Here is a 22,188-nt window from a genome sequence, read left to right as displayed (position 1 = left end):
CTTGGATCGTATCTCACGTTATATCGATGTTCTACCGTATAAGACTTGGTTACATTAGGTAGTGCTCGAAAATATGAGATCTTACTGTAGTTAATATGATAATGATAGGTCATCAACCAAGGTTTGGCTAGCGCATAGACATATGTCTTGCTGTCTCTAATATCTGTTGTTGGTTATCAAGTAATATGACCCTTTTTTTTTTTGCAGGGCCTCTAAGTCAAGAATTCCTCGTAAAAAGAGGAAAGAAATAAGTCAATCAACTCCTTTACAGTCCAATCTAGAAAATGAAAATCCTAATAAGAGGCAAGTTTTGAAGTCCATTTTTGACACACAACATGATAATAACTCTTCAGGATCTTGCCAAAGCAGTCAGTGTATATTACCTGAAGAAACACAGCGCACATTAAAAAGTAATTCTGTAAATAATTCCAGTTTTCCTCACCAAATACTGGCATCTGATGCTGATGAGGATGTGCCTAATATAGATCATCTGATGATTGTGGAAGGTTTTGAGCCCATCAAAACATCTTGTAATATTGGAGAACAACTTGAACATTCTCAGTTATTAAATTGTCGTTCTCCCAACAGTATTTCTGTTATCAAAACTAAAATGGAAAATTCACCAAATGATAGTTTGGAGGATACAAACTCAAACAGTTCTACAAACTTCCAGAAGGGTTACAAAGTAGGATATAAAAAGGTATATTCCACTCAGAATGAATCATGTCAGACTGAGAATCATCAGAGCTTTTCTAGTCCTGAAAATATTGTTAGGTCTTACCCTTTATCATTTCTATTTCCCAGTATGGAAAATGAAAATGACATACTGCAAGATTCCCAAACTGCATGTTCTTCCAAGAGGAAAAATGAACCCACAAACAAAGATCACCTTAAAACATTTGGAGTTTCTTATCATTCAGATAGTCCTGTCTTGGGTGTTTCAAGAAAAATACAGACGGAGAAACACTTCAGTGACGCTTTCTTATTTCACCTACAGGTAACTGATCAGACTGAAGGGGGAAGAATGACAAAAAAATTTGGATGTCAAGATAATTCACTTTGTGACGACAGTGAAAGGGAAGAAGCTGAAGCAACAGAGTACCAAATCTTAGATACGAGTGAGGAGTTACCGGATTTAACAAGTTCAGATCTAAAATTTGATGTAAAAATTCCTTGCAGTCACATTTATTCCCCTTCAAAGTTACTAGAAGATAAATTAAAAGAAGATGGTTCAGAAATCATAGAATCTTCACCAAAGGCAACTGATCAGATGGAAAGGGGAAAAAAGGCAAAGGATTTTGGATGTCAAGGTAATTCACTTTGTGACGGCAGTGAATGGGAAGAAGCTGAAGCAACAGAGTCTCAGATTTTCGACAAGGATGAGGATTTACCGGATTTAACAAGTTCAAATCCAAAAATTGAAGTAAATATTCCTTGCAGTCACATTGATTTCCCTTTTAAGCTGCTAGAAGATAGACAAAAAGAAGATGGTTCAGAAACTATAGAATCCTCACCAAAGGCAAAAAAACTTCTTGGAGAATTCAGCAAATCAGAAAACAAAACAAAAATGAGATTAGAATCAAAGAAAAAAATTTCAAAAAAAAATAACGTTGAAGAAGCATATGTTCCTGGACATATTACATCAACAGACAGAGAAGATGGTAAAGCTTGTTCATCACTAGTATACCCAGATTATGTTCCAAGTTGTGTAAAGCAGGTTGAGTGTAAAGAAAAGGATCAAAGTGTTTGCAGTTGTAATACTCTTCTTTATCGAAGGAGTCTCAGACTAAAGGAAAAAGAAAAGCTTACCAGTAGTGAAGGATTACCGGAAGGTGCTGCAAGGAATAGTAGTCTTAGTCCTTCCTTAGACCCCTCAGGCTCTGTTGCTCAACTACCAATACAAAAATCTTTGCATAAATCTAAAACTAAGTGTAAGGGTACTAAATCTAGTGATAGAATTACTCCAAAGAAAGCTAGATTAGAAAAACTACAATTGTCAAAAAAAACTTTGAAAAATATTGCTATTATTGAAAAGTGCCGCAAAGCAATGGAGTTGCGTGAGAAACAAAGTGCAAATGAACTGTCATTTCCAGAAAATACATTTGATTTTTCCAGTGACATTGATCAGAGTGATTTCTCCCAAAAAACTAATCATAAAACAAGGAATAAAAAAAATAAGCTCAAGTTTAATGCCCATGTCCCACAGAATCAACCTAAAATGACTGATTGGATTGCTTCAAAACAAAATGGAAAAAAACCCTGTCAGACTATCACAAAACATATTGAACAGAAGTCAAGACCAAGCAAAAATCACTCCACAAAATCCAAAACCAAAAGTTGTAGTGCAGTGAAAAATGATAAACACTTAAGTGGTGCTGATGTATTTTCAGAAACTAGTGAGCTTAGTGAAAGGGTTGAAAGTGAGGGTACCTTTAACTGTACTGTAAACAGTGACTCGGCTCAAAATTTTGAAATAAACAGTGGTAATGTAAGTAACTTCAGTGATTTAAACTGGAATAGACGCAGAAATCTGTATATGTCACAAGAAACTGATGTCTTTGATACTACTTTAAGTAATGGAAAAAATATTAATAGAGATTCTGAACAAAGTCATGAAAGTGAAAGTAATTTCAATGAATTACAGTCAGTCCATTCATTCATGCCAGATGAGACACCAAAACATAACTCCAGTAACATATGCTTTTCAAGTTTGGAAGATGACACACGCATTCTACAATTTGAAGAAGATAGTTTAACTGAACCACCAATGAATCTTGGCTTTGATGGTATGTACTCTGTCTTTCACTTTATTATAGACTTCACATCAGTGCTGTAATTTTTGCAATGTTAGAATTCCTTTTAATGGAAGAAATTCCTTGTATTTATGCATTGCCTAGTGCAGTGGTTCCCAAACTTTTTCACATGAACCCTCTTTTGCTTTTTATCAACCCCTATTTTTAAAAATAAATTTAATCAACTTTCATTCAATTTTAAACCTTGTACAGTATTTGTAGTTTTATTAATTTCAGGATCAGACTAATTTGTACTGATGCAGGAAATATTTTATCCGTGTATCTCTTTCATATGGGGAAGATGAAATATACATACAGTATTTAGAATTATTTGGGTAAAAAAATTTTTTTTTAACTTTATTAGAATTGATTTTATAGATTCTAGTAACAACTTTTCTTATGGTTTTTCATAAAAGAATTGAATTCCCATTATATTACGGTAATGTATATCGTGTCCAAATATTTTGTTTAATGATCTTTTATTTATTCAGGATCATTATGGCAAAAAATTCGTCTCTCTTAAAACAATTAGAGCAGATATTGTGAATAAAAGTTTACACACTTTTTGCTCACCATAAATACAGTATACAGTAATATCTCCGTTAACCGGAATCCCTCAGACCCGGAACTCTCCGATAGTCAGAATTGAAATTTTCTCGGAAAATTGTTCCCAAAGCCGGATTTTTCCGGAAAATTCTGGCTTTGGGAACGATTTTCCGAGGGGCACATTTTCTGGAAAATTCCGCACAATTTTTTCTGATACATGGAAAATTAAGGAGATGTGGGAGTTTTTTCCGGGTTTGAGAAATTAAAATTAGACGCATTTTCTGGAAATTCTGAGAAAATTTTTCCGTTACCGGTACCTGGAAAATTCCGGGGATGAGGGATATTTTTCCGGGTTCGAGAGATGATGTAATGGGTAATTTCTGGAACTTCGGAGAACATTTTTCTGTTACCCGGAAAATTCAGGGGATGATGGGTTTTTTCCTGCTTTGAGCGAGTCGTCTCGTTACCCAGAAAATTCTGGGGATGACAGGCTTTTTCCGGCTTTGAGAGAGTCATCACGTTTTCCAGAATTCTCTCATTCCCGGAAGTGCTCTGCACCAATTGTTCCGGCTAACGGGGATATCACTGTACAGTGGTCCCTCGGTTAACGAACACAATTTGTTCCAGAAGGGCGTTCGTTAACCAAAAATTTTGTTAACTGAAACCATTGTTTCAATGGGATTTGGGGTAATTGGTTCCAGCTCACCGAAAATTACATACAAAGTAAAAAAAGAAAATGCAGTAAAGTACACTTACTTTGAGGTGTGTATGTAGAAAGCTCCTGGTTGATGATGATGATGATGATGGGAATTAGAAGTGGGGGTGGAGGAGAAGGGAGAAAAGAAGGAAGTGGGGGTGGAAGAGAAATCACCCCATGTTTGATGCCGTCATTTCACCCATAAAATTTTAAGTTCACTAGGTGTAATTCGAGATTATTTTCTTTAAATCAACACTGCACTGCACTATGTATTGTCAATATGTTAAATAAATTTCAGAATGACCAATAATTGTACTGTAAAAACGTAAAAATACTCTGTGTTCAAGAGACCCACAAGCAAGGTGCTTCCTCCACTGAACAGAGATACAAACTGAGGCCTTGGTGGGTGAGTGAAGTGGCTGATGGGCGCACCAAAAACTAGTTACCTGTACTGCAATTATGTTAAATAAGTGTTAAAATGACAAAAAAAATTAATACAAAACATGGAAAATTATTGAATAGTACAACCTTCTTGATATTTACTCCAATTTTAACGAATTTAAGCCTTAGAACCGATTTCTGTATTGGCGCAATTCGTTAACCAAAATTTTGTTAACCGAGGCGTTCGTTAACCGAGGGACCACTGTATATGCTGGCAGCTTCATGCCTCAAAAGTACCTTCATTTATCAGCCTGAATTATTTAGATTTTTAAATAAATCTCTGTTAGCCGGAATCCCTCAAACCTGGAAGTCTCCGATAGCCGTAATTGAAATTTTTTGGAAAATTATGGCTTTGGGAATGAATTTTCAAAAGGCAAATTTTCCAGAAAATTATAAAAAAAAATTTCCCTATACCCAAAAAATTCTGGGGATTGAAGCCCTGTCATTATATCATTGTGAAATATTTTGCTTAAAGATCTTTTATTGGGAATGTTTTGTAGAGAATTTATTCCCAAACATTATGGCACCAAATTCATCGCTTTGACACTGTTGGATCAGATATTGTTAATAAAATTTTATACACATTTTCGCTTGCCATAAATGATTTCACTTGTGCTCTCAGTCTAATTATAATGGGAGAATTTGTCTGTGAGAGAGGAGTTGATGATGTACGTAGCTTAGCATCAAATGTGATGCGTAGTTTAGACTCACTTAGACTCTCAGTAAACTTTCTCCTGCACCTAGAAACATTCCGGGAATGTGCGATAGTGGTTCTTCGTATGAGATGTGTTGTTTAGAATCTCGGAAACTTTTCTCAGTACCTGGAAAAATTCCGGGAATATGGGATTTTTTCCGGGTTTGAGAGAGTCGTCTCGTTTACTGTATTCAGATTAATGGCTTTTTTTTTTATCATGCACTTCAATGGAGCAGAAGTTGCACTTACTAACTTGTATTCAGTACAAATGACAGCAGCATCCTCACTCAATTTTTTGGAGAATTCTCTACCTGGAGTAGAAACATAGTTTATCACTGTAGTTACAGGAACTTAGTCTTGTGATTCTTCTCATATGTGCTGTACATTGTTGAAGTTAAAGACTACCCTATACTTACACTAATTGGGGGTGGGGGGGGGCACAACTCTCATTATTTCACAATGGGCTTTTGGTTCCAAACATTACAGAATATGAGGCTCTACTATAGTACTCCCAGTTCTGTGTCTAAGGGTTAAGCCAGACCTAAAAACCAGAAGTCATGGTTATAATTCACAAGGTACTGTACTTAGTTTCAGGTTCAACCCAAAAATATGATTTTATGACCAGTCACTCATGTTTGTAAAAAATAAATCTTGTCCATAACTGTTATAATTATTGTTATTATAATTAAAATTTTGTATTTATTTATTTTATTTATTTATTTATGTATATATATATATATATATATATATATATATATATATATATATATATATATATATATATATATATAATATATATATATATATATATATATTTATATATTTATATATTTTTTTTTTTTCAGATGAAAATTCTGTAATTTTTTCTGATGGAGGAACTCTTGAGTCACAAATTAACAGCTACAACAGACTCCAACAGATGACCGTAGAGGAGCTTGAAAATAGACTTGTCCAAGCAGTACCATATTTAGAAAAGGTAACCAAAGGACAGGAACCAAACCAGAGGCACCAGGTATGCACAATATAGATTATTACAGATTTGGCAATAGAATATGTTAACAATAGAATATGTACTGTATTTAAATTCACTGTATTTATTTTGGATAGTGGGGAATATACAGTGTCCACAAAAATCCTTGCAACAAGGCCATGTTTTTGCACTCAGTGACATGTCACAAAAATATTTGTGTAAATTAGCCTATATGTATCACAAATTCGATTTATCCTACATCTGGCAACTTGGAGTGGTGTGAGTAAAGTCAGGCAGCAGCTGGCCTCCTCAGTATACCCTGAACAGCAAGTGCGAGTGTATTACATTGCATCGCTCCACGACTCAGCCTCCTAATTTCATGTGTATTTTCTACTTGCCCTATATTTCTGTGTGTAGTGCACCAGGATGGTTGGGATATACCTAAGAAAGGAAGAAAAGGCTCAAATTCTAGCCTGGAAGACAGAAATCTGGGTACAAGTGAGATAGCAAGACAAACAGTAAGGAATCGTGGCTCCATTTACTGGCTTTTGGCTGCTGCAGAACTGAAAAAAGCAAACCCAAAACTGCTTGGAAATGTACGTACATTTCTGAGCAGGTTTTGGTTTGCTTTCTTAGGTTCTGCACTTCATGCCATAGGAGATTGTCTGTGTTCTTGGTGCTGTAGTCTTCTTCGACCTTCCAGGAATGAGTTTGTGGGGCAATGATACGTCTGGTGGGAGGCTACATGCAGCCACCAGAACCCAGTGAATAATAGCACTTTTCCTTCCTGTTCGTTTCTGTCTCACTGATACCCACATTTTCTGTCTTCCAGGCTAAAATTTTAGCCTTCTCTTCCTTTGTTAGGTATTGAATGTCCCAACCATCTTGGGAGGAAGAGAAAGAAAACAAATTGTCATTCCTAGGCACGATAATTTGGAGAACAGAGCAGAGTGTAAAATATTCAGTCTACCGTAAGCCAACTTAAAAAGACGATTTTATTCACTGCCTTTTGACCCACAATGAAAGAACAAAATCAGGATTGGTGATAAGATTTTTCTTAAGGGCATGTAGGATATGTTGTGAGGAATTCCTAGAGGAGGAATTTGCCTATACAGTCGGCCCTTAACATACGCGGGGGTTACGTAACAGAGATACCCGTGGATGTTAAAAATCCGCGTATATGTGCTCCCCCCACCCCCCAAAAAAAAAACCTGGTCCCCCCATGTCCTTATTTACCATGTATACCTGTGTGTAGTTCAAGTTTTTAAAACCAAATTATTTGGCAAAAAATTAGGGGTCGATCTCTAAACGGGTAATAGTTTCGTAAGGTTGAAAAATATTTATCAGTAACTACCAGTAAACAATGGAAACGATGCACCAACGCACCACCAGCTGTGAGTGTCAGTACAGTTGCCAGGGCAGATCTCTTGCGTCATCATAGCAAGCCCAAAGTAGCCAAATCCATGGTATGGTAGCACAGGACGATGTAAAACAAAGTATTCATTTATTAAAGTATATTTATAGATACTGTACATAAATTTTTGTTCATTACATTTGAAACATCAATCTTTGTTAATTAAATTTGAAACAAAAGAAAACTACAATACCGTATTTTCATTAAAATATTGCATCACAAGTATATTTTACCTTAACTGTGACTGAATGAATATAGGTATTCTCAGAAATAAATATGGAAATACATTATTTTTGCTGGAATGACTTACATATTACAGTGAAAAGTGGGATAAAATCATGAAAACAATGACTTTCGCTTTCTTTCGTTATTCAAAAGATTTTACCGTAATCGCTTTTCGAATGGTTTTCAGTTAAAAAACTGTTGTACTCGTACTGTATTACAATAATATTCTATCCTATCATTAGCCTTATAATCCCACAACTGAAAACCATTCGAAAGCGATTACGGTAACATCTTTTGAACGAAAGAAAGAGAAAGTCATTGCTTTCGTCACAATTTTATCCCACTTTCCACTGTAATACGTACATCATTTCAGCAAAAATATTACATTTCCATGTTCTCAGAAATAAATGGTAGTTTTGTTGAAACGTAATGTACAATATTTAATATTAAAATGCAAAAATAGCTATAAAAACAATTAATACACCCGTAATGTACTGGCTGGCATCTCCACTCGTCCCTGCTCCCGCGTCCAAGGTCACCACTCCTCCCAACTCGCTCCCTCCGCTCCCTCCTCTACCTCCTCCACCTCCTCTGCCTCCTCCACCCCCTCTGCCTCCTCCACCCCCTCTGCCTCCTCCCCGTCACTACTGCCGACAACGAACACAAATGTTTTGTGAATAACTGCACCTCCACTTCCTATGTACAGTACTGAACTGTACTGTGCTGTGCATTTTTACAAACAATAAACATGGCAAGAAAAGCTATTAAAAAAAAAGAGATAAAAATTTCACTTTACTGTACAGTACCTATCCTCGGCGACAGGACGGGGGTCATCGGGCTCATCGTCACTCAATTCCATAACGGGTGGTGAAGTGGGGGCGACGGTGGATTCAGCTGCTTCCTCACTGCCGCCAGTGATTGATGGTGTTAAATCTCTCCTTCGGTGATCAAAGAACATGGTGATGGGGAGTTGTCGTCTCTTTCTTTCATTTCTTCCATGATGTTTTTGTATGGAGCGAAAACGTCATCCATCCCTCGCATGAATTTCAGGGCACGCACCATGGAGGGGTCCATACTATAGGCCAGGTTTTTCAGTGCCTCAATATTCCTGGTCATCTCCCCCAACTTCTCCAACGTTATTTCTTGGTGCTCTTCCTCATCCTCTTTCCCTTTCGCTTCCTCTTCCTTGCCTGAGTCTACTAACTCCTGTAGATCCTCCTCGGTCAGCTCAGTGTCGTGCTCTTCAATTAGCTCCCTAATCTCGTCCTCTGCCATGTCCTGGAAGCCTTCTGCAGCCACTTTCCTTGACAGTGCCAGGGTCTTTCTGAATATTTTCATTAAAATCCATCAAAATCATTTTCCTTGTCATCATCTTAAGCACCAAACAGCTCCTCCCAGTCTTCTTCTTGAACAGGGCTAGAGGGTACGTGTTTTTCGAATCGTTTTCAATTAAAAAAATGTTACAGCACATGTATATTTTACCTAAACTGTGCCTGAATGAATATATTCTCAGAAATAAATAGTAGTTTTGCTGAAACGTGATATATTTCAATGTAAAATAGGATAAAATACATGACGAAAACAAAAGACTTTACCTAACATTCCAATGTTCAAGAGATGTTACTCGTTTTTTTAATAGTTTTCGGTTAAAATACTGTTATATTACAATGATATTATATTCATACTGTGCTTGATATAATACAGTCACGGAAATGTAATATTTTTGCTGAAATGACGTACGTATTAGTGGAAAGTGGGATAAAATCGTGACGAAAACAATGACTTTCGCTTTCTTTCGTTCAAAAGATGTTACCGTAATCACCTTTCGAATGGTTTTCAGTTAAAAAAACTGTTGCATCACAAGTGAATTAGGATAGAATATTATTGTAATACAACAGTTTTTTAACTGAAAACCATTCGAAAGTTGATTACGGTAACATCTTTTGAACGAAAGAAAGCGAGTCATTGCTTTCGTCACTTTCCACTGTAATACGTACGTCATTTCAGCAAAATATTACGTTTCCATATTCTCAGAAATAAATAGTAGTTTTGCAGAAACGTAATGCATTTCAATGTAAATTAGGATAAACTACATGAAAACAAAAGACTTTACCTAACCTTCCGATGTTCAAGATATGTTACTCGTTTTTTTAGTAGTTTTCGGTTAAAACACTCTTATATTAGTGATATTCTATTCATACTGTGCTTGATATAATACATTCACGGAAATGTAATATTTTTGCAACTACAATGCTGATGTCAACACAAGCGTGGTTACAGCGAGACTGACTGAGTGAGGGAGAGCTATGCGTGTGTGTGTGTGAGGTAGCGGGAGCGGGCGGTGTCCCGTGTGAGGTGCCGCGCGCGAGTTGAATGTACTTCAATTACTTCAATGTACAGAATATTCCTCCGGCGGGGCAATCCGCGTATTATAAACCTGCGTATGTTAAGGGCCGACTGTATGTACAAGTGATATCTCCGTTAGCTGGAACAATTGGTGCAGAGCACTTCCGGGAATGAGAGATTTCTGGGTTACGGAAAAATATTCTTGGAAGTTCCAGAAATTGCCCATTACATCATACAGTATCTCAAAGCCTGAAAAAAATCCCTCGCCCCCGGAATTTTCCAGGTTGCAAAAATGTGCGCTGAAGTTCCAGAAATTGCTCTTTACATCATTACTCAAACCCGGAAAAATATCCCCTATCCCTGGAATTTTCCAGGTATCAGGAAAATTTTCTCGTAATTTTGTGGAAGATGTGTCCCTCGGAAAATCATTCTTAAAGTCTGAATTTTCTGGAAAATTCCGGCTTTTGGAACGATTTTCCAAAAAAAATTTAATTACGGCTATCAGAGAGTTCCGGGTTTGAGAGATTCCAACTAACGGATATACAGTCAACCCTATCTTTACGCGGTCCCACATTCCGCGTTTCCACGTTTACGCGGTACCCTGCCGGAACCAGGTTGGTGCGTGTGTGTACCCCTTTACGCAGGTGAAGTATAATTTTTTTATTTAGCTCATAAAATTCATACAAATTATCCGGCCAGAATATAATTTACATTGCTGGAATTCTTACAATTTGATGATCATTTTGATTATAAGCATCATAGATTTTGCATTAGACATACAAATTTTAGATCTAATGCAGGTATTTTGTTTACTCAGAGCAAATGTGTTATCTTTTGTGCAAAATATATGAAGTGTATATTCAAAATATTCCTGGTCTTGCAAGGAATCCAGCAATGTCAATTATATTATCCTAACTTTAATCTGAGGTATTATTTATTACTAAAAGTTAAAGTCTAGTTTTTTCACCCAACATTTCTCTGGTAGGGAGGGAAGGTGGGGGGTGGGGGGGAGGGAGAGACCGACCGACCATCTGGCGCGGTTGGAAGAGGGGGGGAGGCAAGGTGGGGTACTTTGATTGACAGATAGTGTCATGAAGAATATTTTATTTTTTTATTAACTGAAGATATTTGTTTTAGCTCAAAATTCATACAAATTACCCAGCCAGAAATAATTTACATTGCTGGAATTCTTACAATTTGATGATCATTTTGAATATAAACATCATAGATTTTGCATTAGACATACAAATTTTAGATCTAATGTAAATATTTTGTTTACTCTGAGTAAATATGTTGTCTTTTGTGCAAAATATATGACATTTATATTCAAAATATTCCTGGTCTTACAAGGAATCCAACAATGTCAATTATATTATCCTAACTTTAGTTTGAGGTATTATTTATTACTATACCTTAAAATCTAGTGGTTTTCCCCCAAAAATTTCTCGGAGAGGGAAGAGCCAGCGAGTGTAGTGTGAGAAGAGGGGGAGGGAGTCGAGTCCATTATTTGAATGGACAGTAACTTGGCGACTGTATTTCTCTATTTCTCTTAAGTATTAATTGTGTGCATGTACCATCATAAAATTAAGATGTTATTTTTACTAGAACATAGGTATTGTGTTGGAAAAAGTGGAGTTAGGGGGTCAGCCGGTCTCGATTTCATTTAATCCCATATGTTATGTTGTTCACTTTACGCGTTTCCCGCGGGTTCAATTGACCGCGTAAAGTGAGGGTTGACTGTATTACTTTATTTTATATATATTTGACTAAAATTTAATTAAATGTGCAATACAGGTATGTTTAGTGAAGGAACAGGCAACTTAGTTAGGCTTTGACGAGTGTTATCCACTGCCATGGAACCCCCTATTTCCCATAAGCCTTTAATCTTGCTCACCACGGATTTGCCAACCACAGGGAATTTCAGGAACCTATCCCCTGCGGTTGGCGAGGAACTACTGTACTTTTTTTTTTTTTTTTTTACGGACATTAGCTCACCCGAGTACAGGTCACTGACCAACATCGGGACCTCGGGAGTAAAGAATGACATTGTTTTCAGTCTGGGTGGTAAGATGGGGTGGCTTAATCTAACCTTTGACCTAATGTCAGCAGATGCATTGCTTAACTGTGCTGGTCACTAATCCTTCAGGTGGTCTCCTGAATCTGGATGGGAAGGTGAGGTCAGCTTAACGTGGTCACTAATTCCGGTTTTGGGTAAGGTAAGGGGCCCGGGGCGGTCGCACTGGTTGCCATACCCGAGGGACGGCTCTGCACACTAACCTATGTGTGGCATGAACACCAAATAGTCATGCTGGAACCTTATAACCCGTACTGGGCATCCAAACGATGGCGCGAATTGGCGATCGTTCCGGAATGTCAACTGGGGCGCCCTAGATGAACGTTTCAGAATGTCAACTGGGGCGTAGTGGTTAACTAACATGGAAAGGAGTAACTTTATACAATATGAAATCTGAATAAAGTCAAAGGCTTGACCTCATATGCTGAAATGCAAGATACCTGTATCCAATTATTTTTTGAAGATGTTGGCTTTAAAAGCTTTCAGTCAGGAACAATGACTTCCGACTCCTGTCACACTTCAAGCTGAGTAAATGGATCACTCCTGCTCAGACCTTAAGTCTCCTCCCACATTTTAATGCTGTTTCCACTGTTTTGTTAGCCAAAAGCTGAACCCCAAAGGACACCTTCTTTGGCATTAAATGGCAACATAATCTGAGAAGTTCCATCTTTTGTTCAGGATATGACCACATTAGTCATATGATAAGCTTAAGGAATGCCATCCCTTAGGAAAATGGATACTACTTGTTGTTTGTAAATTAAACATCACTCCCTAGCTTATTGTTGAGGAAATCAGGAGGAAGGGGAAAACGGCACGTGCTTCACCCAAGTTACCGTAGTTAAGACTTGAGGAAAAATAACAATTGTATATTTCATAGTTTTCCTTGAATTCCCCTTTTTCTTTCTCCTTTTATTTTTCTAAATAATTCTTTTTAATAAACTAACTAACATCCTTTTATGCTGTTCCCAGAATTTTTTGGTTGACACGATATGACAAGTGGCGGTATAATGCAAATTACAACAGATGATGACCCCACTAACCCTTCTTGGCTATGGGACAGAATTTGGTTATTTTGGGTTGGGAGTCCTGAGTGTTACCACTGAATTTATGATCACACACGCACACTGATAACTTTTAATTAATTTTTGTTATTTTGTTTTTTTAGATCTTCAAGAGAGGTGGAAGAGACTTACGAGAAATGACAGGTGAACTGATCTATGGAGCATACACTGAAGACCAGATCACCTGTGTTATTGATTTTATAAGAAAAACATTTTCATATCTCCCAAAGGCCTTCGGTGATGATTATATGGTAAGCAGACAAATTTGTCTTCACAATATACTGTATCAGGCTGTATTGGGTGTCACATATAGATACTGTAATTCTTTAATCTTTTGCATAGTTAAAGCATGAAATCCCTTGTAAAAAGTAATAACATAACCTAGTAGAGTACTTAGCTATGCTGTATAATAAATGTAGAAAATAGAGTAGCATTTTGAGACCAATGTAAAACAACAATAGAAAACATACAGTAAAACCTCGCTAAGGTGGACTAATTGGGAGGAAGGGTGTCCAGGATAAGAGGTTGTCCACCTTAGAGCAAATTTTTCCAGAAAGACCGCTATTAAAAAAAAAAAAAAAAAAAACGAGTACAACACCAATGTATTAAATTTTTATGACAGAAATATGTTTTTTAATAAAAATTAATAAAAAAAAATTAATGTACATAAAGTACGGTTCCCTTCGTTTCAGTTCACTGATAAGGTCTTGGGCTTAACCTTTTCACCACCCTTATGGATACCAAACACTTTCTTAAGGACCATGGTTATTGTTTAATTTTTCAATAATAATGCAAAAAAATATGATTGTCATTGCAGCCTCCGGCGAATGTATGAAATGTTTAAAAACAATACTGTAAATAATGATATAAAAAAATACCCAAAATACAGTACTGTACTGTATTTTATGGCAGGGAGTATACAGTATAGGAAAAAACTTTTGCCTATCTTTTCCTCCTGTAGCCATAGTTTTCTTAAAATAATATATACAGTACCAGGAAATGTGAGGAATAAATATAAATAATAGCAATAAATAAGTTACAACAAAATTACTGTAATGTAGTATTGCCAAATCAGTAAATAAAAGCTAAATGAAAGATTAACACTGTCACCATTTGCATACACTCCCTGTTTCACCATAGTAACGAAGATCATCTGGGATGCCGATTCCCTAGCAACACACCTCTTCCCTACACTCTGCGACCGTCCTCCCCTCCCTCACTGAGCCAGCTAACTCGTGTTCAAAGAAATGTATATTCCCTTTATGTGTTTGCCCATATGACAATTATTTATTTTTCTTTCTTTTTGTCACAAAATGTATGTAGGATGGTGTGTGCATGTAACTGAGTAAAAATAAATGAAAGTTACGTATATCTACCCAAAAATACGAGTTAAAAAACAACCATGACACCTCACAGCTTGGCCAATATCCTGGTGGTTACAGTGATCAAGTCTAACCTGGCTACAATGGCATGATTAATCACTATTATATCAGTGTTAATGCTCATAGGAGCGTTATTGATTTTTTGTTGCAGAATAAGATCCACAACGATGAAGCGTACTATATAATTCGGTCAAAACCTGTTACATAACAATTCACATATAACAAATGCTGTTGTATCAGGACACATAATATGAATAATACAATCAATATACAGTTCTTAGCCTATTAACATCTTAAATATAACACATGTTACAACTGTTGATACATCAGGAGACAATTTGTATAATATGATCAAATACAGTACAGTAGTACCCCGCTTAACGCGGTCAATTGAACCCACAGGGTACCGCGTTAAGTGAAAACCGCGTTAAGTGAACAACAGAACATATGGGATTAATTCCAATAGAGACTGGCCCGACCCCCAAACTCCACTTTTTGACGACACACAACTATGTTGTAGTAAAAATTTTATCTTAACTTTATGATGGTATGCACACACAATTAATAATTAAGAGAAATATCAATAATATTAGGTTTTTTAACACTTGCATTAGTAGAAAAGATGGCTGGGCACACGGGGATGGGGGGTTGGTTCCGAGGCAGAGGGCAGATTATTGGCCCTCACCTGTATCACTTGTATCAATTGTATCACTATCCACCACAGAGGCTTGTAGGGCCTCTTTGTCAAACCCCTCAAAGGCCATATAAGTCCATATCCTCACTATAATTATCACTATCACTGACTTGGGCCGGCTGTGGTGGGTGGCGGGTGAAGAACTCGGTAATGTTTTGATGACTCGGCGACCTTGTGCGCATCGTGCCCGCGCCGCTTCCCGCGTATATGATGAAAAATTCCGCGTTAAGTGAAAGTTCAGCTCTGGCGAGGCACCGCGTATATGATAAAACGCGTTAAGTGAAACCGCGTTAGGCGGGGTAATACTGTACATAAATATACTTATTAAAGTTATTTAGAGTTTTTAGAGGATAAAATAGTTCACAATCACACTCACGTTTTAGGGTCTAGGGTTTGACCAACGAGAACTGGTGTTATATCCTCTTGGTATATGTTAGTCGAACGGAGATGTTGTCTGTACTGCAGGGAGCGATAGACTGCCCTTTGAGCATTCACAGCTGCCTGGGCCGTTGCCTATTTAAACACTTCAGCAAGATTTGTTGTAGTAGGCAGCTACCAAACAGGGAGGTACTACTGCCTGGGAAGATATTGGAAGCATAATGTGTTGTCTAATGGTAGACCCTGCTGCAATATGGCATCACAAAAATTGTGACCAAGTCCCAGGTTGCTGATCTGACTTTCTGCTTCATTTACACGCAATTGCAGGGTCTCAATTGTTTCTCTTACCATTGACAACACAACATACATATATCGTTTCTCACTTTTGATTTTTTTTCATTTTTGTATTTATAGTTCTTTATTATTAATATTATTATTATTACAGTTACTGTATTATTATCATCATTATTTTATTATTTTATTTTGTTTGTTTTATCATAAATTTTATTTTTTATGAATTATTATTATTATTATTATTATTATTATTATTATTATTATTATTATTATTATTATTATTATTATTATTATTATTATTATTATTCGCCCCCCAGGCCCTGATGTGGGTCCGTGACCTGTGTCCAGGCTAATCCCGTAAAAAAAAATATCTCTCTCTCTCGTCTAGTTTATCTTATTGTGGCGGTAACACTCCCCCTGACAACGTATTTTACTGTGGCGGTAACAATCAGTAAACACTAATACTGTAATGACAGTAAATCAATTGAAATATGCAGGGAGGAAGGAGAGTTACAAGAGCAGACGATATTCTAACTAGTCACTCACTCGCTCCTGTTTCCAGGCATATGATTGAAATACATATCTTGTAGTCTAATTTGAAAACGGTGATGGGCACAGTGATAAACAAATGATACAAACCCTTCACTACCTATGAAAACATAATAAGAAACATTGTACCCAGTATCATTACTACTGTAGAGTGAATGAAATAATATTTCCACAAAAAACAATTGATAAATCTCTGGCACCTGTGTCCTGCAGACTGATGCCTTGGTCCCTTGAAATTTTGGCTCAAGGCAGACATGTCATCTGAGGAAATTGTTTTAATTTTTATTTACTTTTTTATTTTATTTATTTATTAATTTTTTTAATTTAATTGTTTAATTATTTTTTGGCATATAATTTTGTCCAGCTTAAGAGATATCCTCCTTAAAGCACTCTGCCTTAATGAGGTTTTATTGTATATCAGTTAAAGAACAGGTAGATACAGCACACAAATAAACATACATACCGTATTTCTTGGCATATAAGCCGAAGTTGTAAGCCCCCCAAAATTCCCAAAAATCATGGGGTCTGCTTATACAGCAGATCTAAATCATGAACCTTAAATATTTTTGGTGTACAGCAGCGAGACACACTACTTACTTCTCAGAAACTTCAATGTGACTGCCCCATCAGTTGTTATTCTCTTTCTGAGAACCCATATATAAAACAACTTTGAAATACAACTTTGTTATTTTAAAGACATGAACTGAAATGGCCTAAAATACTAAAATAATAGAAATACTACAACAGCGACATGACACGACTGTTGTTTAACAACTCTCTATTACTGGCGTGGTGTCTTTATTTAAGACATGGATAAAAACAATGACATCAGTAAAAATTTTCAAATACAATATAGAATTGAAATTGTTTAGAATCCTTCAAAATCTTCCTCTGAACTAGTGGTTCCTTCCGATGAATCCCAGTCCTCCGACTCGGCTGCGGATTCGGCTTCATCATCATCTTCCCACACCACATCATCCTCCTCACCATCCAGAGAATTGGATATGCAACATTTTTACTACTGTTTCTTTTTTTATGGCATTCCAAGAATCTTTCACAAATTCGCACAGCAACTCAAGTGGCGCAGCTCGCATATTTCATCCTTTTGTGAATAAATTCTCACCTTCAATCATCCACTTGTTCCACCTATCTCTAACTCTGTCCTTGAAAGGCTTATCAAGGAATACATCAAGAGGCTGAACAACAGATGTTAGTCCACCAGGTATTACTGCAGTATCTGTATTATGCTTTTTCAAGAACTTTTTCACTGGCGCAGTCAAGTGAGACCGGAACATATCCTACACTAGCAAACTACGCTCCTTCCTCAGTCCACCTGGCCTCCTACTCCAAATGTGTTCTAACCACAGCCTAACTCCTTCTTCGTCCATCCAACCATTCTCCTGCATGTGCACATACCCCTCGCTGGGAACTTAACTTTTGGCATTGTTTTCCGCTTAAAGATAATCATGGGTTTCAGCTTTGTTCCATCTGCCATACAACTCAAAACCGCTGTGAAGTGTGCTTTTTCATGTCCAGTCGTCTTCACCAAAATAGTTTTCGAGCCTTTTGTTTCCACCGTTCGATTGCTGATCATGTCAAAGTTCATAGAAGTTTTGTCCATATTCCCGATACAGGTTAGAGGGAAATTGTGGTTGCGCTGTATTTGAATAATGTACCGTTGAAAACATGTGATTTTGCTCTCCAGGTCATGGGGTAACTTCTGTGCAATTTTAGTTTTCTGTCTTAATACTAATCCTTTTCTATTCATAAAACGACTACACCACCCTCTTGTTGCCTTGAAGTCTTTACCGGTGTCTGGATTTGACTTGGCCAGCTTCATTGCGTAAATACATATGGCATTCCTGGTGATGACGTATCCACACACTCGGTTCTTGTTGACCCACTCAAATAATTTCACTTCCAGTTCTGGCCACTGTTGTTTACCTCTTCTCAGGGCACATTTTGTTCTGGGGATGTCTATTAACTTTTCTTCATCCTTCTTCCACTCTCGAACCTGCTTCTCGTTAACGCCGAATTCTCTTGCTGCTGCAGAGTTGTTTGATACCTTTGCAGATCTTACAACTTTTAACTTGAATGATGCGTCGTATTTCATTTGTTTTGCGGGTGGAACCATTTTACCATAAGGTTTAAGGACAACCACCTCATAGATATGGAAAATGCCAAGTGGAGAAAATGTGGAAACAGATAAGAGGTCGACTATGAAGGTGAGTCAGTCCAGTATCGAATGTCAAACCGCTCGTAACGGTAATGCTCATAATGAGATAAGAGGTCGACTATGAATGTGAGTCGGTGCAGTATTGAACTTCAAACCGCTCGTAACAGTAATGCTCATAATGAGTTGAGTTTGGGGGTCGGCTTATACACACGACATCAGCCTAGAACTGATATTTCAGCTAAATATTCGGGGGTCAGCTTATAAGTCGGGTTGGCTTATACGCCGAGAAATACGGTAAATGAGAAAAAAATTAAGCATTATTATGGACACTAACCAACATGAGACAGTAGATTCATGAAGCACTCTGGGATAAGGTGTTGAGGTAATTGTTGCTAAGTAATGGCTGTAACCCTTACCCACCCTCCTGACTCTAGCCCTGAGTTTTTCAGTTTAGGGTCATCATAGCACTGCTGTTGCCTGTTCCCATTATGCTGACCACATTTTCTCCTTTTTTGGTGGAGGCTTTGTTGATGAAGTATGTATAAGTCCTATCTATCAGATCATCATGGAAACTTTGGTAGTTGTCAGGCTTGTAGTCCTTGTACCAGCCCCACCATAGATGTGTGTTGGTTTATTATTACCTATAATTTGAACATCTTCATATGCGCTGAGAAGTGAGATAAGTCCTTCCTACCATTGGTGTTTGTGGTGGAGTCACCTAATTTCTTGTGTCTAGTATTCAGGTCACCCATCAGGACAGTGGGCTCAGTGTGTAAAAAGTCTGGGTGTTCTGTGTACTGAAGCTGATCTGAGGGAGCATAGGCATTTAGCACGTTGAGCGTGGAGTTGCCCAGGTGGATAGTGATCCCATGGTATTGAAGGTTGGTAGTCTTTTTGGATACAAGAGGTACATGCAGGAATGACTTCTTAACATACATCAAACATGTGTGAGTAGAACTAGGATCATAATACACATAATTGGGCAGACTGGGTGGGGGCTTACCATTAGGTGTGAGACACTCCTGCAGACACACAATATCGATGTCCTCAGTCACAACTTTGTGGTGTAGGTCAGGGTATCGTTTTCTAAGGGATGAGATGATCCAACTCATCACCTTCACCGCTCTGTATCTTTGTCTGGTATTAACTCTGGCCATTATGAACTGTATTTGGAAAGAAGCAAAAGGCACTGTATGATACTGTTTTTTTTCAACGCTGCCTGTCCCTTTGGCAGGCAGTAGGCCATTTAACCTTTTTTAAAAATTTCTGGAGCATGTCCTGCTCAACAATTGTATTTCAGTGGCAGACAACAACACACTTTGGTTACACTCGACATCACCGCCATTTTCTGTTTCTGTTTGTTCATCTTCACTGACCATGTCCACAGAGGCATCAGTAGAACTGTTACCAGTATCACTATTTTCCTCTGCAGGGACACTAGTTCCTGGTGGGTCTTGAGTTTCCACATCTGGTACTGACATCTGAATGTCTTCAGTTTGACTGTAATCTTTCCATAGCTGCTGCACTGTGTTGGTGGTGTTCTTTTTCTGTAGTGTATCACAGAGGCTCTTTAACATATCACTTTGAGCTGTAAATTGAGCTTTGGGTTCTTTAATTTCATTTTTCAAATCATTGATCTCTTCACTTTGTGCAAGTTCACGGGGTGTGTTGGCAGCTACCTGTTGTGTCGGTACGTCTGTGTTGCCCCATGCTGATCTTTCGATGACTGCTGATGATGATCCTGGAGCTTTGGTGGGGAGGGTGGGCCAGGGGTTGGCCGTAGGGAGTACCCTAGCAGCAGTAGTGTTTCTTGAGACCTGCCTGGGTGGCGGGTCTGGGCGCTAAAGGGGCGTAGGAGCTCTAGGACAGTCAGGGTGCCAAACAGGAGCTCCAACTGATTTGCAGTTAATACACTTCTGTTGAATGGCACCCCCTTGAGCAACTGTATCTCTGCAAGCCTGTGTTGCATGTTGTCTTGAGCAGAGACCACACCACGGTTTAGTCGAGGGGCATAATCAGGCCACATGGCCCCAGTGTTGACAAATTACTTCTTGTTAATCCCTCTTACATTGATGTTTTGTTTTTTTTTGGAGGGGAGGGGGGCATTTGTGGGTTTCTTGAACTGTAGGAACTTGGAGGAAAGGAATTGTTTATCTTTGTAACAGCTCAATATGCTGTGAAGTAAAAGTCTTGTGAATTACAAACTAAGGTAAAAACTAATTATCACCAGGGGTGTATACTTGGATTGTGTCCCTTCCCAGATTTTCCATGATAGGGCAGGATGGGGCCTGGTTACTGCTCTTTTGATGAGTAACCCACCATGGTTTCTTGTAAAAGGAGAGGTGAATGGAAAAAAAACGACTTTTGATTAGAATTGTTAAGCAAAAACAGACTGCACATTACTGGGTTGCATGAAGGTGCTAGTATATCCATTTATGTGTTTTAATTCTTCATTTACATTTGTGTGGGATGAGACCAGTTGGGTTCAAGAGATGCGTGAGCTTAAATATGGTGGGAGGAGAGCCAGGGGTAGGCCAAGAATGACATCTGGAGAGGTTATGAGAAATGACATTAGAGTTAGGAACCTAACTAGAGATTGCAAGAGTCTGTGCAGCATGAAGAGCTGCCATTAGGTAATTGTGGCTAACCCACTCAAACATGGAAAATGGATGTAAAATGATGATGATGGTGGGATGGAGCAAAGTGTACAGAACTTCGAAGGAGGGGAGAGGATATACTATAGGAGATTAATGCAAGACAAGCATAGAAAACTATAAGAAATGGTTGAGACAGTAAAAATACCCACGCTCATATCCTTCATTTGCATTTATAGTATACAAAGGGAATCTGGTAGTGCTATGTAGAAATATGTTTGCATGTAAGGTTGAATATATTTGTGCAAATATTATATCATACTTTATTAATTTTGTTTTATACAGAGTTTGCAGTACATCTGGAAAGTTTTGGGTCCAACAATGTTCATCAAGATTGTCATGGAGAATGAAGAGATCACACAGGATGAGGCAGAAAAACTTTTAGTAGAATTTTCTCTAAATACAAAAATTAGAGGTAGTAACAGTCCCTCTCCAATATAGTCCAGCATCATAAACATGTACAGTATTCTTTTTCCCTTACACCTTCTGGTATGCTCCATTATAGCTGTTGTATTATTGAATTAACAAAGGTGATGCAGAGATTTATCGTGAAAAAAAAATTGATATAAATCCAAATTAATTAAGTGTGGTTGTGTTTGAAAGGAGATGAGTCAGAATGTATATTATACATAAACAGTTTATATGTACAGGGGGTCTCTGACTTACTAACGTCCGACTTACGAATGCCCGCCAATACGAACAGGGTTAAACTTGAAATTTACGGTATATATTTACCAGATGACTTATTTTTTTACTTTCACTTACTGTATTTTGTCATTCTTGTTTTTTATTTTGTCTTAA

At 37.6% G+C, this 22,188-nt stretch overlaps 1 protein-coding gene across 1 annotated transcript; it reads left to right on the top strand.

Moving 5' to 3' along the window:
* Positions 1 to 207: 207 nt before the first annotated feature.
* On the top strand, positions 208 to 22,181 carry LOC121870093 (the record flags this gene model as incomplete). Its single annotated transcript, XM_042371865.1, is given in 4 exon segments — positions 208 to 2,786; positions 6,016 to 6,182; positions 13,365 to 13,511; positions 21,673 to 22,181. Coding segments are annotated over 4 exon segments (3,049 nt in total), but the record flags the coding sequence as incomplete, so codon positions are not given.
* Between the last annotated feature and the right edge of the window lie 7 nt (positions 22,182 to 22,188).

This window comes from Homarus americanus, unplaced genomic scaffold, assembly GCF_018991925.1.
Source record: "Homarus americanus isolate GMGI-L3 unplaced genomic scaffold, GMGI_Hamer_2.0 scaffold24756, whole genome shotgun sequence".
NCBI lineage: Eukaryota > Metazoa > Arthropoda > Malacostraca > Decapoda > Nephropidae > Homarus > Homarus americanus.
This window is presented reverse-complemented; position numbering and strand designations above follow the sequence as displayed.